This window comes from Azolla caroliniana, unplaced genomic scaffold, assembly GCF_043228905.1.
Source record: "Azolla caroliniana isolate FFs.n. ecotype wild unplaced genomic scaffold, voAzoCaro1.0.p SCAF_1, whole genome shotgun sequence".
Taxonomy (NCBI): domain Eukaryota; kingdom Viridiplantae; phylum Streptophyta; class Polypodiopsida; order Salviniales; family Salviniaceae; genus Azolla; species Azolla caroliniana.
Window position 1 is genome coordinate 35933649 of NW_028230436.1, and position 19930 is coordinate 35953578.

A 19930-nucleotide genomic window follows, 5' to 3' on the forward strand; every position below is an offset into this window, starting at 1 on the left:
TCTCTCCGACGCGCTTCTTCGTTCAAAATACTTGTCTTTACCGTTTGCAAGGACAAGTTATCTTCGGTGCAGGAGGTGCTGAGAGTCACCACCAAGTTCTCCCAGCTTTCCGGCAATGTACACATCAGGATGATGGCTTGCATTGCATCCTCCAACGGGAACTTGATCGCCGCAAGCTGATTCACGAATCCCATGAACGTGCTTACGTGTTCCACCATACTCTCGCCGTCCCGGTACTTGAGATTCACTATCTTCCTCATCAGGGAGGTCCGATTCAACGCATTCTTCCTCTCGTAGAGGCCCGACAGCTTCTTCCACATTTCATATGCGTTGGTGTCGTTTGCCACATGTTGTAGGACGCTCACGTCGACGTATTGCCGAATGGTTGCAACGGCTTTCCGGTTCAGAAGCCTCCATTCCGACTCAAGTACCCCTTTCGGTATTTCCGACCTGTCAATCGGTTCGTACAGGTCCCGAACAATCAGAAGATCCTCCATCTTGATCTTCCAGTCGGCGTAATTCTGTGCATTCAGCACCATCATCCCCGGCTGCCCGCTGCCGCCGCCTTCCATTTTCTGCAACAGTCGCTCTGATACCAGTTTGTTGGTGATCAACGCTTCGATTCACCTTCTTCACCCGGCCACAACCGAGTAATCGCGGATCAATGGAGCAGAAAATAGGAACCAAAGAGAGAAATACACGAGTACACAGGGATTAACGTGGAAAACCCTAGATGGGAAAAAACCACGGGAGTACAAGACTCCAAACAACACTATACAAAGAGAAGTATACAATGACGAGCTCCAAGGCGACGACCTTGAGCTCGCTGTCCTCGCCACAGGCGGCGGAAATACACAGAGGCGTCGTCCTCTTCCTCACTCGCGCTCTATCTCTCTCTCTCTCACGGCTGCTCCCTCTTCACTCCTCTAAAGTGGAAAAACAGAAAAATAAGAAGCAACAGTAAAACTGTTTGCCCTAAGTCATATTTATACTTATATGACTTTGGGCTATTTACAACTGTAGCCTCAGGGGCCCATAGCGAACATATTCACGGATATGTCCCTGCATCCGGATCGCTCTCCGGGTACATTCGTCATCCGGTACCGAAACCGGGGTCTTCGTCATCCGGATCCGAAACTGAAACCGGGCTTGTCGGCATTCATCTCCGATATCCGACCATCCCATCCGAAGGGACCGTAATCCCAACACATTTGGCAAGTTTTAACCCGTTGTTGTTTGAGATCTCAACAATGGGTTTTTTCTCAATATGTTCAAAATGGTTCAAATGATGAGATGGAGATATTGTTCCAATTTTTACATTACTGCAACACAATTGGAATATGCATAATGCTTTCATGTTTGATACTAGACATGGGGTGAAAGCCTATATAAAAAAACATTAAGGTGTTCTCATATGGAATTTTTGGATGTTAAAGTACGTGGGGATCATTTCCTCAAATGCATATTCAGGTTTTTTAATGGCATTATAGGACGTCCCTCTCCATACATAGGCATATGATAGTTAGAAGAGACTAACAAGTGTTGTACCTAAGTTGATTTTACATACAATTAATATAATTGTTTGCGTTTACCAGAGAGAGAGAGAGAGAGAGATTACATCAAATATGACCTATGAGATTAGATTTGAACCCGTGACCCATTTAAATTCCGTTACAAGATTTTTGAGAGAGAGAGAGAGCTCAATTGGTAAGGTAGACCTATAATTTTACATACAATTAATATAATATTGTGCTTTTACCAGAGAGAGAATGAGAGAGAGAGAGAGAGAGAGAGAGAGAGAGAGATTAGATCAAATATGACCTATGAGACTAGATTTGAACCCACGACCCATTCAAATTCCGTTACAAGATTTTTGAGAGAGAGAGAGAGAGAGAGCTCAGTTGGTAAGGTTGACCTATAATTTGACATACAATTAATATAATTGTTTGCTTTTACCAAAGAGAGAGAGAGAGAGAGAGAGAGAGAGAGATTAGATCAAATATGACCTATGAGACTAGATTTGAACCCGAGACCCATTCAAATTCCGTTACAAGATTTTTGAGAGAGAGAGAGAGAGAGAGCTGAATTGGTAAGGTTCACCTATAATTTTACATACAATTAATATAATTGTGTGCTTTTACCAAAGAGAGAGAGAGATTAGATCAAATATGACCTATGAGACTAGATTTGAACCCGTGACCCATTCAAATTCATTCCGTTACAAGATTTTTGAGAGAGAGAGAGAGAGAGAGAGAGAGCTCAATTGGTAAGGTTGACCTATAATTTTACATACAATTAATATAATATTGTGCTTTTACCAAAGAGAGAATGAGAGAGAGAGAGAGATTAGATCAAATATGACCTATGAGACTAGATTTGAACCCGCGACCCATTCAAATTCCGTTACAAGATTTTTGAGAGAGAGAGAGAGAGCTCAGTTGGTAAGGTTGACCTATAATTTGACATACAATTAATATAATTGTTTGCTTTTACCAGAGAGAGAGAGAGAGAGAGAGAGAGAGATTAGATCAAATATGACCTATGAGACTAGATTTGAACCCGTGACCCATTCAAATTCCGTTACAAGATTTTTGAGAGAGAGAGAGAGAGCTCAATTGGTAAGGTTGACCAATGGAGACCACATGGTCATGGGTTCAACCTGTTAGAGTTATGTTCTAAAGTAAGCATATGATAAGGATAACAAAGATAGATTAATAAGAAAGGAGAGAGAGAAAGAAAGGTGTCGATCCACCCGACCACCCTCCTCTCTCATCTATTTATCGATTAAATCCTTATCATATGCTTGCATTAGGAGCTAGCTCTAAGACAACCCATACATATCTAGTGAAATAAGGGATATCCAAGTGCTAATTACTGTTAGATATGGAGTCAGCCATAACCAAACTTCCAACACAAAGGAGAGGGAAGAACATGAAATGAAATGTACATACTCAAAGACACCATATGTTAATGTGGAAAACCCTGAATGGGAAAAACCAATGGAGTCCACAAACTCCAAACTAATCACTAAAGCAAGAGGGATACATCAGGAATCTCTACGGCAACAACCTTGAGCTCTTCTTCTTAGTGTACAGATAGTTACAAAGTTACTCTCACTCTCTCTTAGTTAGCTCACATTCAGTACACCCTTCTACAACTCACCCTCTCTGATTATTAGTCCTAGGTGTATTTACACTAATACACTGAATGGGCTATTTACAAATATGGCATGCAGTCATAGTTCTAGTCATACGTCCCATTCGTGTCATACTCAAACGCCAATATTCGTATCATACTCATACGTGAAAAGGCTCCAAGTATGATTGAAATCCATACGCGGTACATAGATATATTATATATACATATGGTGTATATGGTGTACATAGTGTGTGTGTGTGTGTGAGGGGGAGAGAGAGAGAGAGAGAGAGAGCGTGTGTGGTCTAGAGAAAGAAGCCCTGTTTTGCATGTGTGAGGAGACAGTGATTGAGTGTATATCTAGACTCTAGAGAGAGAGAGAGAGAGAGGAGCTATGGGTTTTGTCTGTGTGAGGGAGTATGTAATATGTATGTATATTAGATATCTAGATTTTGTAGAGAGAGAAAATCTGTTAGTTCTCGTGTGAGAGAGAGAGAGTGTGTGTATGTGTGTCAGATGTCACTTCTATTCACAAAATATTATGAATATCAAAAAAAAAAAAAACCAAAAAAAAGTCAAAAAAAAAAAAAGCCAAACGAATATCGCGTATCATACGCATACGTTTGCAAACGTTCGCGTACGTCCAGTAAATTGGACGTACGCGAATATTAGGAACTATGCATGTAGTAGGCACATCAAAACATATTTATAGATATATCCTCATTTGGATTCATCTCCAAATCCGACCTGATGCCTTCCGACCAATCCAGTTCTGGATCTGACCTCATCCGGATCCATCTGAAATCGGCTCGTACTCTTCCCATCCGGAGGGACCTGTTTCTCCTAACAATTACAATAAGAGAGAGAGAGAGAGAGAGAGAGAGAGAGAGAGAATTGAGGCTCCATCTCAAAGAATTTTGGAGTTTGTTGAAGCACAACAATTATTACGCATTCCGCCTAGTTATGGGTTTATTTGCTAACAACTACAAAATATTCCATTGATGTAAGGTCCCTTACCTCTACAAACAGGAGAACAACGGTGAATTGATTGGTGTTTAAAGTGTTAAACGTCGTTGTTACAAGTGACTACTAATCTTTTGTATCATTGCTCTGTTGAGTCTCTTGGATGGTTATCATCTAAGGCTGACGAAGAATGGAGAATACACAAATCTGATCATGGGTGGTGGCAGGATCTTACAACGTAGTTGGCATTCTAAATCGCCACTTGTAGCAAAGGTCTTCATTTGAAGAGTTTTGATTGGAGGATTGCCTTTGGGATTAGCTCTAAAGCGTCATGGACTAGCAACGGGTAATTGTTTTTTTGCACTGTTCAAATGGAAGATAGTACTCATCGATTTATACAATGTCTGATTGCTTGTCAAATTTGGAGTTACATTTCTCAAATTTGGCAAGTCTTATCACGGTGTTATTTGACACCTAGACAGTGGGTGTTTGTACAATTTACACAGGTTGACCCAAAATCAGAGATGGAGATCGTTTTTCTATTTTTGAGATATTGGGGATTGCGTCATAATTGGAATATGCGCAACGCAATTGTATTCAATGGTAGACATGGAGTGAAAGCATATGTACGAAAGTTGAAGGGAGTACTAATGTGGCAATTTTCTTTATTGGAACAATGGGGCTTTGCAAAATCCTAACACAAATATGAATCAATCATTTCTAAATATAATCTTGCTCTTCATGCCTAAAAGAAAACAAATAAGATGAAGGTATTATTATAATCCATTGTTTCTATCTCAAAGACATTGTTTACTCTACAATTTGACATTGAGACCAATCAAACACCTACAAGAGCTACTTTTCTCCGATTATTGAAGTAGTTATTTGCATTCTCCCATTCGAGGTGATTGGTTGAAACCTCTTTTAATAATCACTTTGATGTCGCAATAGCAATACATTGTAGCTCAAAACTTATAAAACATTTAAAAAATAACTTTTTACTTGAACAATTGTAAACAAGCTTATTCAAGTGTGGGTGAGATAGATGTGGCTTGCAGATATTTTAGAATCTTAACCAAGGAATAATATTTTCACTAACAATGGGTGGAGAATGGTTTTAAACAGTTGGCTCATGGGTGCCTACTAGAATACATGTAGAATATGGTTGGTCATAGGGGTTAACCGAAGAGATAATAATGTCGTTCGTCATAGGTAGAATATAGTTGAAGGATAAGCACTTTAAGATCACAAATGTTATTGCACTTGAACATCACGATGCCTACTACAATCCATGAACTTTTTTTTTTACAAAACTACAATCCATCAATTAGCATATGAATGAAATATATTGCAATAATCAAGTGTAGCATCATTTGACATTATATTAAAGTAGTTGTCGTTCAAAGCATGTGTGTGGTTCACCCACTCATATTCTTTATTTAATCTTTCATTGCTATCCATATATATTTTCATGTTCTTTTAAGCCTATATAAATGTTTATGTTTTGATTTAATGTAGATATTTACCATGTGTATACCTTTTTAATAGAGTTATCAAACAATAGTGGTTGATGAGAGTCAATATTAAAAGAAAAAGGTGCATTTATGGAGGCCCAAACTCCAAATGAACATTCTGCCTACACTTCCCCTATGTGTCATCCACTAGTGTTTATTATTCGGAAGTTAGAACATGCATTTTGTATTTATTCTTTTCCTAAATATTTATGTGCTTATGTATGCTGACTACTCTATTCTTCGACTAATTCACAAAGTTTTTTTTTAAGAAAATGTTAAATGGGTTGCCTCTTGCAAAAACCCCACTTTTTTCTGTTTTGTATGGAGGACATCTATGCTGAATTCTGTTTTGTATGAGGCTCACGTGGAGAATATGTGTTCGAGTAATGCTATACACATAGAATGATGTGGTGTTTCGGAGTTGTTTTTTTTTGTTGTTTCATCTACACATTGTTTTCCTTTGACATGCAAGATGTCTTGTAAGATATGAGTTGTAAATGATTCCTTTGTACATTCTTAACTAATGGAAGTAGATGTTTTTGGAATGGAAAAAAAAAAAAACCCCACTTTTTTCTTGTAATGGTCTTTTACCTAATTCCTCTAGGTTTCTTAAATTTTTTGTTTTGTATTATGGAAACTCTTTAAGCTCTCTCTTGACTCTTATGAATGTCTCACTTTCCAACATGTGATGTGTGATGTGTGTGTGTGTGTGTGAGAGAGAGAGAGAGAGAGAGAGAGAGAGAGAGAGCCTAGATGGTAATGTTGCCCAATGGAGACCAGGTGGTCATGGGTTCAACCCCTACATTCCACAGTGGCATTGAGTGAAATAATAGATATTTATGAAGTAATAGAGAGGTGAGGGAAGTTGGGTTTCGAACCCAAGATGTAGAGCTAGCAGTAGTAGAGAGAGAGAGAGAGAGTTGATAACAACAACAATGTAGTATCGTCATATATAGAGAACATTACCACGACTTTGGGAGAGAGGCCTTGCATGATAGATTATACATTTGATGGTGCTTTTGAGGAACACATGATGTAGGAATGTACTTTCTTTTTTAAGATACTATGTGCAATAACAAGAAAAATGAGAGTAGAGCCACATGCAAAGATAATTAAGGCCAAAGCCATAATGTACTTCATAATGTTAATTCGATTATTGTAACAAAAAATGAAGTTATCCTTTTTAAGTGGAAAAAGAAAAGTGAAAATTTAAGCAATGAATGGCTTGCTCTCAAGCTTAGTTCGTAGTATGAGGCATGTTATTTAACATGGGTCCTTAACACTATTTGCAATTCAAGTTGGTTTTGATCCACAACAAAAACATTACATGGGATGCAAGTTGAGATTATGATGAAAGTGGAAACTTGGTGATATTGTTATTAAACTTTAACAAAATTAATTCCTTTAAATGGAAATACCTATGGATAAATGGAATATATGTTGAAGGACACTTATTAAAGATACTAATTGTAATATTATACATTCAACAAGGTTATATCCATACATTATGGAACAACATAGGGTGAGAATCTATCTATCATAAAGAGGTTGCATATGATCGATTTCTATAATAACTATGATTCCATGTACGAATATGAATGTGCACAAGTAAAAAAGAAAGCATGGGGGAAACAATTGTCGAGGGATAGATGCACAATACCCACGCATAGGAGGGAGAGAGAGGATGTGAAGTCCATTAAGTCATGATGGATTTTATATGCTATGTCGAGTGAATAGCTACACTTGAGAAACTGGGTAGTCAAATGCCTTGATTATGGGAAACATTATGAGATTAAGCACTATATAAAAGTGCAATGATTAGTCTTGCCAATGAGGTGACCCATGATCAAAACTCCTTATGCTTAGTTTCTCACCGAAGAGCTTGACCTATTAATGGAATTACCCAAAATAACTCCATTATGCATTGACAAGATATCGTTAACAATAAATAGATCCTATGATTTGTTGCATACTTGATGTTCACAATATTCACCCATGCCCCTCACGTGGCTCTAACATCAAATGAAGAGATCATTGAAAACAATGACATGCAGAGACCCTAGCTAGATGAAATCAAGAATTGTAAGAACACATAACACAAGCAAGAACAAAGGGTTGTTTACCCAAGGAAGAAGCCCAATGTTGGCTAGTCATGTGTTTATCACACAAAATCTTCTCGTTAGAGCATCACCCTCATGCAAATGTTGGGTTTCCAATTCAAGATGATATATCCAAGGAAGTGTTCTCATATTGTCCTACGTTTAGGCGGCTAGCTATATACATGTGGGCACAACTGGCGATCTATTCATTATTTGTACTATCAAGTGGATTTGCGACATTAGATGTGTCACAATTGTTGACAAAACAAGGCACACAACTTATAAGCAAACACGTAGATACAAAAGGCATGGGCACAACAATAGAAATAAAGGGCAAACAAACGAGCATCGAAGGCCTGGGGCATATCAAAACAAGGGGCAAACAAACATGCATTGAACGTGGACATAGAAGGCAGTCATGGGCACAATTGATCAAAACAAGGGGGGTAAAGGGCACAACCATGAAAGGAATGCATAGGCGTATGATGGCACTGAGTGCATTTTGAGGGTTGCAAGTAGGATTTGAACCTTGCACGTCCAAGATAAGAAGCAATTAGGGCAAACAAACAGGCACATGAACACAATACAAAGAGAGGGGTGGGCATGTAGGGTTATAGAAACAAGGGGTGAGGCAAGCAGGGCACAAACGGCACGACCATGGCCATGGGCTCGGCCGATGGGCATAGGCATCCATTGGTCGGTCGGACCCAAGGGGTTATAGTAAGTGTCCCAAACCATTCATTGTGTTGGTATGTGGTATACATAATGTATTAGGAAAAGCGAGGTATACATATATAATATAATATAAAAATATATAAAATAGATATTATTAAATAAAGGAATGAATAAATAATTAGATAGATAAAAATAAAATAAAAATACTATTTCATATTATTATTCCACAAAAAACGACGTGCGTTCAAAATGAAGGAGGGAGGGAGAAGAAGAAGAATAAGAAGAAGAAGAAGAAGAAGAAAGTGTGAACGTTTCCGAGAACCAATGGCGTACACAGTGAGTGCAAGTAGGTAGCTTGAAGGTGGGTGCGACAGAGACAGAGACTTAGAGAGAGAGAGAGAGAGACTTAGAGAGAGAGCGCCCGCCAAGTGCGATTCTTGTGATGCCTTCGTGGAGCACTAAGAAGACAGAAAGAAGAAAAGGCGAGATGAAGAAGGGAAGAAAGAAAAGTAAGAAGATACAAAGAAAGCGGGATTATAGGAAGAGAGAAAGAATTAGAATCTCTCGAGGCTAGTGCGCATCTCCCTTTTGTTTTTATTTTTTCCTTTAAATCGGCTTATATTTTTCTGTTAATGGATTCTGGAATATTCTGAACTCAGACATAGGAAAACTTGCAGTGGTAACAATATAATGGGTTCTTTCTCAGCTCCTAAAGAAGGATTGCAGAGCGCAGTTCACTATCCATCTCATGGAGGCATGATCCTTGGCTTTCCCTTTTTATCCTTCTTCAAAGTGTATATTCTGGAAGTATCAGGTCTCTCTCTCTCTCTCTCTCTCTCTCTCTCCCCTCTTCTCTTTCCGCAAGAGGGGCATGTTGATTGTATGTCTATGTAAATATGTGTTTTTCCGAACATATATGCATGTGCTTATGAATGTAGCATATAGATGTGTGTAGCATGTATGCACGTAGCATGTTTTGTATGTATTTAGCATGTATGCATGCAGACATTTAGTATAGTATCGCGCAAAATTATAATTTTCCTTTTTCTGTTTTACACTCTTCAAGAAAGTGTACCACCTAATTCTGAAGGTCCATCTAAAAGAATATAAATGCTGGGTGAAGCATACACCGTTCTTTATACATGTAGCTTGCACGCGTGTGTATGTATGTAGTGGTGTATGAAAGCATGCATGCATGTGTGTGTATGTAACATGGTACCCAAAAGAACATTTGATTGATTGTATTTTGAGTATGTTTGGAAGATTCTGTTCAGAGAATCATAGGCAATTTATTGGAGACATCTTATTCGTCTATGTTACAGATAATTTAAGTTGTAGACTTAAAGATGATTGGAGGGAGGGTCAGTTTGATTGATTGTATTCTGACATCGTATAATGGCAAATTTAGACAAGGAATTCGTATAGGAAATTACACCCACTGGAGATTTGGTAGTTTATATTTGATAGATGTGCTCTGAAATAAATAACCAAATTCAATTGAAGAATTAATTTGCTTATGTGTTGTGTGATGGTTGATTTTCGTCCTTGTTTTTTTTCATTACCTTGCAATCCTGCTATTCTGAAATTGAGACAATTGTGACTGAGGGAATGCATATACTTTTATTTGTAATTCACACCTTTTTGATAATATTCTGCAGTTTCCACCTCCTTTCCATAAAGCAAATGGCAAATCATTCATGTGAGACGGGGTGCAATCATGGCATGTCAGTTAATTTATTTGATTCTGATAAAAAGAGTCAGCAAGGGATGTTGGAAGTGCGCATTGAAGAAACAAGCATCAAATCTAAAAACGCTGGAAAGACCACAATGGATGTTGCTGGGATCTGCTGTCCGTCAGAGGTTCCTCTGATAAGGAAACTAATTGAGCCGTTACCTGGAGTTCACGAGGTGTTGGTCAATGTTACAGCCAAAACTGTAACAGTTCACCATGATCCAGCATTAACATCACCATCATGGCTGGGTAAACCAAAATTCTAATTAATCAATAAAAATGCCTTTCAATTTGCAAAGTTGCCAGAATAACTGTCTGTAGAATGAACCTTCTGGTTATTCGTGTTAAATCTAGAGGATATTGTAGTTAATATCTGAAAAGTTAAGGGATATGTTGGTGTTTTGCCCATTGATTGATCAATGTACCTCCATCTTAATTTGTGAATGAATATTGGATGCAGTGAAAGTGCTTAACGATGCAAAGCTTGAAGCTAGCATTCACAATAGAGGAGAATGGAAAGCAACCCATAAGTGGCCTAGTCCATACACAATTGCGTCTGGGTTTATGGTAGCTCTCACGTTCTTCCAGTATGTTTATAGTCCTTTAAAATGGGTAGGTTTGGGTGCAGTAGCTGTTGGTGCACCGCCTGTCATAATTCGAGCGCTTGTTTCACTGAGACGATTTATATTAGATATCAATGTGCTGATGATAATAGCTGGTATAAAAGCTTTCTGTACCATTGTAATGTTGAAATAGAGGGAATATATGTGTAACTTGATTTTCACTCATCTTGCAAACATATTGTCATTCTGCAGTTTCAGGTGCAATTGGGCTGGGAGATTACTTGGAAGCAGGATCCATCGTATTCCTTTTCACTCTAGCTGATTGGTTGGAATCAAGATCGAGTGACAAGGTAGGATATCTTAAGATAGGCGACGTCAGATATACAGGAAGTTTTCTGAATAGTTGAGTTGAACCTCATTTGATGCCTATTTAGGCATTTATTTTTTGATAACTTTATTTAAGATCAAGCTATACATATAGGCTCGAATGGCAATAGCAGCAGTTGCAAATCTGGCACCTCAGCATGCTTTTCTTGCTGATGTTGGACTGAAAGTTCCAGTAGGCGAGGTTATAGTGGGAACTAGAATTGCTGTAAAAGCTGGAGAGCTAGTGCCTATTGATGGTTCTGTATTGTCTGGAAAGAGCACAATAGATGAAAGTAGTTTAACTGGTGAGCCACTTGCTGTAGAAAAGGTGGCAGGTGCTACTGTTTGGGCAGGGACATTGAACTTAACAGGTGAGTGAAGATATTGTCACAGTTAAAAGAATTGTTACTTAAAACCGGGCTAGAAAACATAAGACGATCTTAACATGGAGTACTAGTTTAAGCATAAGAGTTTCTGGATGTCATCAGGATATCTCTGCATAGAGACAACTGCCTTGGCTGAAGACTCGGCAGTAGCGAGGATGATAAGATTGGTGGAAGAAGCCCAGACAGAACGGTCACACATTGAACGATTGGTTGAGAAGTTTGCGAAATATTATACTCCAGGTACATAGTTTCGGTAAAATTCAATGAGCTCTTTGATATCAATGTGACAAATTTGGAGTCCATGACCATGGTGTCGTTGCTGATGTAAAAACCATCCATTTTTTCTGGCAGTTATCCTGATCATTGCAATAGTAACTGCCACTGTACCCTTTGCTCTGCATGTACACAATGCTCGGCACTGGTTATACCTTGCTCTTGTTCTCCTTGTGGCGGCATGCCCCTGTGCTTTGGTCATATCTACTCCAGTCACAACCACCTGTGCAATAGCTCAAGCAGCTCGCATAGGTCTTGTTGTGAAAGGTGGTGATTCTTTAGAAGCTCTTGGGAAGCTCAAGATGATTGCCATGGATAAAACTGGAACCCTAACTGAGGGACAATTCCGTGTCAAAGAGGTGTGCCTTTTGAATAACGATGTCGACTTATTGGAAGTTCTTTACTGGTATGTAGAGCATAAGGGGAAAACGTATACCATTACTTTCTTGAGAGACTACACTGAGTTTTGTCAATTGCCAGCGTAGTCGCTTCAATAACAAAATATATCTTTTTTGGTTGTGATATTTTTGTACTTGTTTTAAATGCCTAGGATTGCATGTATTGAAAACAAGGCGAGCCATCCGATGGCATCGTCTTTTGTTGCATATGCCAAGATGCATGGAATCATACCTTCAGGTGAAGTCAAGGATTTTGAAGTCCTAGTTGGAGAAGGTGTGACTGGTGTGCTTGATGGACGTGTAATCCACATAGGGAATGAACGCATGGCAAAACGGCTACACTGGAACGAATGTAAGTCTGCAACGAAATAAACGTTTGAGTAAGATCAGTTACCATAAGACATCATTAAACAAAATCACCATTGAGTATGAAATCTCCAAATTGGATTTAGCCTGATAACGAAGGGACTTTAGTGAATCAAAGCATGCTAGGAGTAGTAGCCTTCTCATTTAAAGAAATTTGAGTTGATATAGACTTTAGTTGTGAGCATTTTAATTCGCCAAGGTTTTTAAATCAGCTAATTTCCAAATTATATATGGATGATGATGGTTTTATTATGTGAACTTCTGTCAGCTAATCATCCCACGGTATTGGAAACATGGAAGTGTGAAGGTTGGACTGTCACCTGGGTTGGCATAGATGAGAAGCTTCAGGCTGTTTTGTGTGCTGGTGACCATCTGCGGCCAGAAGCAAAGGAAGCTCTTAGTGCTTTGAGGGTAACCTCTAAAATACTTAAAAAAAATTACGATTGATGTGGAAAAACTAATCCAACATAATTCACTTAAAATGCTGCTCCCTACAATGTTCTTTGCAGAAACTTGGAATTCAAATTACAATGCTGACAGGTGATTGTCAAGCAGCAGCTGACATTGTACAGAAAAAGGTTACTTTTTAGTAGTCTTTTATGCGACTTCTCTTTGTTGGGAGATACTTGAAAAATGAACAAATTTGAATAGAATAGCTTCTTCTTTTATCAATGCAGCTAGGTGATTTAAATGTGCATGCGCAATTGCTCCCCAAGGACAAAGTAGAAATACTGAAGCAATTGAAAAAGATGGGCTTAACTGGGATGGTGGGTGATGGAACAAATGATGCACCAGCTCTAGCCTCTGCTGATGTGGGTATTGCAATGGGTGTTGCTGGTTCGGCTATGGCAATGGAAGCTGCAGATATTTCTCTTATGACAAATGATCTCCGGCAGCTTCCTACAGCTGTGAAGCTGGGCCGCAGGGCCTTCCAAAAGATTATTCAAAACATAATTTTATCACTTTGCACAAAGACTCTCATCATCATCCTTGCTGTGCTGGGATATGCTTCTCTCTGGGCTGCTGTTCTCGCCGATGTTGGCACTTGTTTGCTTGTCATTTTCAATAGCATGCTTTTATTGGAGAGACAAAAGGGTAAAATTAAGAGCCATGGTGATCACAAAGAAAGAAAGCATCATCATCATCATAGCCATTGTGCTCATGGAGAAAGCAACCATGATCATCATCATAGCCATTGTGAGCATAAAGAAAGCGAGTGTGAACATCAACATAACCATGGCAGTCAAGAAGAATGCAAGCAGGATCATCACCATAGCCATGGTGGCCATGAACAATGCAAGCATGATCCTCATCATCAGCAAAGCAAGCATGGACATCATCATCATCAGCAGCAAGGCCGTTTTGATCATGAAGAAAGCAAGCATGATGATGATCATAACTATTGTGGTCATAAGGAAAACAAGCATAAGCATTACAAAGAATGCAAGCATGGTCTTCATCATAGCCACGGTGATAACGAAGAAAACAAACATGTTGATAATTTTCACAGCCATTGTGACAACGAAGAAAAGAAGAATGATCATAATCATTATAGCCATTGTGATCATGAAGAAATCAAGCATGATGATGATCATAGCCATTGCGATCATGGCGAAACCAAGCATGGTCATCATCATAGCCATTGCGATCATGACGAAACCAAGCATGGTCATCATCATAGCCATTGCGATCATGACGAAACCAAGCATGGTCATCATCATAGCCATAGCAATCACGAAGAATGCAAGCATGGTCATCATCATAGCCATTGCGATCACGAAGAATGCAAGCATGATCATCATCATAGCCATGATGATCACGAAGAATGCAAGCATGATCATCATCATAGCCATGATGATCACGAAGAATGCAAGCATGATCATCATCATAGCCATGATGATCACGAAGAATGCAAGCATGATCATCATCATAGCCATGATGATCATGAAGATTGCAAGCATGCTCATCATCATAGCCATGATGATCATGAAGATTGCAAGCATGCTCATCATCATAGCCATGATGATCATGAAGATTGCAAGCATGATCATCATCATAGCCATGGAAACCACGAAAAATGTAAGCATGATCATGATCATCATGACCACCATCATTGGCATTGTAATCATGAGGAAAACAAACATGATCACCATCAAGATAACCATTGGGAGCACATAGCAAGCAAGTGTGATCATCATGGTGATGGGATTCATGAAGAATGCAAGGATGATCAACATGATGATCATGAAGCAAGCAAGCATGAGGATGATGATGATCATAACCATTGCAATCATGAGGTTAATGATGGCCATAACCATTGTGATCACAAAGAAAGTAAGCATAATCATCATCATAGCCATGACGATCACGAAGAATGCAAACATGATCATCATGACAACCACGAAGCAAGCAAGCATGACGATCATTATCATAGCCATTGCATTCACAAACAAATCAAACATAGCCATGGCAATCATGGAGGATGTAAGCATTATCATCTTCACAATCACAAAGTAAGCAAGCATGAAGATGATTATTATAGCCATTGTGATCACAAAGATAATCTTCCCAGCCATGGTGATTACGAAGAATGTAAGTATGACGAGGATCACAAATCAAACAGGGATGATGACCATCATCTCAGTCATTACAGTTACAAAGCATGCAAACATGATGATGATGATGGTAGCTGCTGTTCTGATCATTGTAACAAAATAAGTGAGGATAATCATGATCACAGCCATAATGATCACCGACATTGTGAGAAAAGAATTATATGGTTGCAATCTGCGGTTAATTGTCTGGCCCATTTGGGGAAATCATCAGACAATAAGAAGCTTTGCTGCCACAAGAGAAGTGATTGTGGAGGCAATCACCCATTATCAACAGTTTGTTGTGAATCCAAAATTCCAATCCCACCAAAAAAGAAAATATTGAGCTATGGAGATAAAACAGGACATAGCCTATGTTTCCACATTCCCAAGAAAGTAGCGTCATTTACTGAAGAAGACCTACCCTCAATCACCCAAAATGCAAAAACTAAAGATATAGATGAATTCTTATGTGCTATATATTGTTGTGACACCCTCTCCCACCCTGGGGATAAAAATGCATATGGCAACCAAAACCACCACTAACCACAATTGGGAAAAACAGCATTTTTCAGCATTTAAGTGATAAATATGCTAAGCAGAAATTTGTGTCTAAAGAAAAGAAAAATATCGATGAAAACACATAATGCAGTGGTAAATGAAGATAAACATGTGCAATAATATTTCATCCCGAATTGATGCTCTCCAAATAAGACTTGCCATTTTGTTTTCCACTCAAGATATATTTATGAAGTGGATCCACATGATTGTTACCCTTGTTACCCTCGTGGTTGATATCCTAGTTGAGCCACTAGCCTTTTTGGGTTGGGGTTTTCACTAGGCTATGTCCTTTGTACCAATAGCATTTATATCTATAACAAATTACAGGCATTATGGTTCCTTGAATGTTTAAAAATTGACACAACTTAAGCAACTATTTTACTTCAAATTTTCTTAGAATGGTTATTGTAAATTGTAATATTTAAATATGGGATGGGCAATCAAATAACGTCATTAGTTCCTTCTTAGGATATTCCATACTGCTAAAACTAGAATATCACTTTGCAAACATCAACCTTGAATGTTGGGCATAGTGCAAGGCCTAAATGTGAGGAAGAATATGATTCCAACCATATATTCTGAACCCTAGGAGCTTGAGAGCATATAGAGTGTTGTGTACTTTGAATGATGAAAAAGATGAAAGCTTATTAAATGGGTTTTCACTATTAAATGATGATAATAATAAATATAATAAGAGAGAACAAGATTATACATAACCAAGCATCGTTGAACTTTTAATACGTTCTCCATATCTCTATCTTTGATTTGAATCTCATTGTATGAGTATATTGGTTTAATTGGTTTCAAGTGATCTATCTTGTGTAAGCTACACTAAACTACTATATAAGTTGTCTTCCTTTTTATCATTAGGTTCTTGATAAATGTCGGAAGTGCACAATGAGGCGATAGGCAAGAGGTCTAGGTGATGGCTTCATCGTAGAGCATCATTCGGGTGCCCTTACTCCATGTGTCATCATCGACAATCGTAGAGCAACATGGCAAGCAAGAAGACCTTTGCGTAATGTTAACGAAACTATTTTTTGAGCATATTAACTAGCCATTTTTACTTATGGGTAGTTTGTAGAACTCAACGATTGTGGTATGTTTATTGTTAAGGCAAACCCAAAGCACACAACTAGAACTCACAACACTCAACCTTGGTAGAGAAAGTTTGACAACACGGTGAACATGATGGAACTACTAGATAATAGTAGAGGTGTCTCATGGGGCTTGCTTGGGGATGGGTGAAGTCAAGAGGACTAATTTTCGCGCATTCACAACCAGCCTTAGATTCGTCATTCCTGACCCCAATCTTGCACCCGCTTCATTCTTGACCCCAAGCTTGCCCATTACTTCTCACTCGTTCATTTTTTGGCCATTTCTCGAGCGAAATGGAGAGGCTAAATTTGCTTCAAGTCTTCAAGGCGGCCAAAACAAGCATTTGTTTGTGATTTGAGGTTTGTTAAGACTGATTCTTCTTCTCCTCTTCCTCTCTCAAAAGGCTACATAAACTCTTTCCCCCTGTTATGTATGTATAATGTACATATACATATTCATGAATGGGCACTCCTGAGTTTCCTGATCTGGGCAAGCACTGTGCCGCCATAGACTGCAATCAACTCGACTTTCTTCCCTTTACCTGCGACGTCTGCCAAAAGGTATTTATATCTTATCGCTCTCCCTAACCCTTATCTATCTATCTATCTTGCCTAATTCCTGATTCTCTGCCATAGCCCCTCCCGCCATAGCTTTTCCAACAACAACGATGATTATTGATACATACGTGTATATATATATATATATATACCCTTAGGTTTTCTGTCTCGACCATCGCTCTTACAGCAAACACGAGTGCCCGAATGCAAAGCACAGAGATGTGACTGCTCTTGTTTGCCCTCTTTGTGCCAAGGCGATCCGAGTGATCCCTAATGAAGATCCCAACGTCGCCTTTGATCTTCATGTTAGATCTGGTTGTGACCCTAGCAACTATGAGAAAGTTCACAAGAAGCCTCGGTGCCCTGTCCGTGGATGCAGAGAAGTGCTTACGTTCTCAAACAAGATGGTTTGTCGGGATTGTAAGCAAGAAGTTTGCTTAAAACACCGATTTGGCCCAGATCATAACTGCACAGGAGGAACCATTAAGACTACAGGATCATCAAGGACAAGTAAAGAAAGTTCATGGCAATTTATGCAATCTTTTATCGGTGGTACTTCTACAGGTCAGAGCTCGAACACAACTTCCTCAAAGACCTCTTTTAGAGCATCAGCCGAAGCTGGAATTAACAAGCTCGGAAACTTCACTACAAGTATGTTTAGTAGCATAGGAGGAAGTTCATCATCGTCTTCTGCTTCTAATAAAGGAACATCGAAAGAGGCTAAGAATGCCGTAAGAGAGATATGCCCTCAATGTGGAGCAAAATTTCTTAATATTTCACTTTTAATTCAGCATGTGGAAATTGCTCACAAGACAAATAAACCTTTAGCTTTTGAGGATATAGTGGATCTTTGTCCAAAATGTGGTAAAGGTTTCCGAGATCCAATCTCTTTGGTAAATCATGTGGAGACTGACCATGCCGGTACATCGTCAAGGCGATAGCAAACTATTGTGTTTTTTTTTTCTTTCAATTATATTTTATTACATTCTTTTCTTATTTGAATGATGTTTACTCATGTACACATCAACAAGATGAGGTGTCATTGACGTATATGATATAACTAAAACAATGATCCTCTTTTATTGTATTGTTGCATATTCTGATATCAAAGAGAAAAGTGCTCTGCCAAGATATGAGGAAATAATTGATTCCTCACCAAATAGAAGTGAAAAACGTGTCATTGGAAGTTATAATCTGTATGTTTTCTTATTCTTCCTTGGATTTGTTCTTTCATTATGTATTATGCTGTGGTTCCTCATTTATACAATGTCTGAAAATGGAAGTGTAGACAAAACTGATGGTGGGTTCTCAACATCTTGGGGATATATTAATTACTCCTATGGAATAGAATTTACAAAGCGACTTCAATGAAGTAACTATCTTATTTCTTATTCTTGTGCTGAAGAAAATGATTTCTGAAAGGAAGCATACGTGGTTGTAATACTTCATTTGTATGCAGTAAATACCTGAGTACCTTCTTGTAAGTCATCATAGTATGTTTATCAGGGTATAGCTTTACATTATACTCAGAATGTGGGTTTATAATGTATTTCCATTCATATGGGTCATGTATGCTAGCTGATGCTGGAACACAAAGTAAGACTGCCAAGACATAAAAGTCAAAAACCGGCATCACATAGTTTGGTTGCTGTTGATGTCTTGGTTTACTTGCATTTGTCTTTGTTTTTTCCTTGTATACTTCTGCATTCAAACTTTTGGTTTGCTCTTCTGAAGACTTAGTACTTGAAATGTAGACAAATGATAACTAAACCTCCTTCTCCCTTACTACCATGAAGCTGCATTATATTCTTGTGATCTAGACATGATAAGTAAGGCCATATTCCCTTCTCCATTTGGGTTCCCAATGGACAATAATTAAACCTTCACAACCACCCCATATATACCATATTTGTTGTGCTCTCCACTATATACTTCAAAAACTTGTTTCATCATCTACCATATAGTTCCAATGAACGTTGAATGCATAATTCCATTCCCTCTAATTGATATCATGTTTTCCTCATTGGGCTCATGTTTCTCATATACTCGTTATGCTTGCTCTACCAACATAACAAGTTCATGCGTAAGTTGATTTCCAAATACATGAAGTTGCCTCAGTTTGAGTCATTTGTCATATTTTATAGATATACGATTGCCTTCATTTAGGTAGTTGAATGCGTGCCACACGAAGTTAGGATGCCAAAATGTCTAAGCTAGATATCAATTGATGTGGTCTAGGTGATTTGGAACATCTTGTATAAGTACGGAACAAAACATCAAAATTGGTTCTTATCGATAATGAACTTCATGTTTTATATGATTTGAACTTTTAAACATAACATCAAAAGTTTATTTCCTATATTCAGTTCTACAGAGGATGTCATGTCAATATATAGAAGAGTAGATTGCAATCTATGGGACATGACTAAGCCCATGGTGAGGATTGGTTCTTTGACATTGAAGAATAGTGGATCATGTCACTACTAGAACTTTTATATAGACTACCTAGGCCCTTTATACCCATCGACGAAGTTTATCACCTATTTTTGAAGCCAAAGAATTGAGGGATGACAAATTATAACAACATAGTCGGACTTGTTTCTATATTCGAACAAACGGGAAAAATGGAAAAAGCAAAATGTTATAGTATCAC

The 19930-nt window shown here is 38.4% G+C and overlaps 2 protein-coding genes across 3 annotated transcripts; both read left to right on the forward strand.

Moving 5' to 3' along the window:
- Positions 1-9079: 9079 nt before the first annotated feature.
- LOC147870202 (uncharacterized) lies at positions 9080-15967 on the forward strand. Its single transcript, XM_087337782.1, has 11 exons — positions 9080-9200; positions 10045-10367; positions 10579-10836; positions 10934-11031; positions 11163-11418; positions 11536-11673; positions 11785-12112; positions 12257-12456; positions 12739-12881; positions 12980-13048; positions 13148-15967. The coding sequence occupies exons 2-11, from the start codon at positions 10070-10072 to the stop codon at positions 15605-15607; spliced, it is 4248 nt and encodes a 1415-aa protein (XP_087193908.1). The 5' UTR covers positions 9080-9200; positions 10045-10069; the 3' UTR covers positions 15608-15967.
- A 1173-nt stretch (positions 15968-17140) lies between these two features.
- LOC147870203 (zinc finger AN1 and C2H2 domain-containing stress-associated protein 13-like) lies at positions 17141-18493 on the forward strand. Of its 2 annotated transcripts, none has more exons than XM_087337890.1 (2): positions 17141-17280; positions 17436-18493. In XM_087337890.1, exons 1-2 carry the CDS (start codon positions 17182-17184, stop codon positions 18216-18218), a joined length of 882 nt encoding a protein of 293 aa, XP_087194016.1. In that variant the 5' UTR covers positions 17141-17181; the 3' UTR covers positions 18219-18493. The 2 variants fall into 2 exon arrangements, 1 of the variants encoding a protein (XP_087194016.1); XR_015531860.1 differs by having other exon boundaries at positions 17158-17280; positions 17356-17576.
- The last annotated feature ends 1437 nt before the right edge of the window (positions 18494-19930 follow it).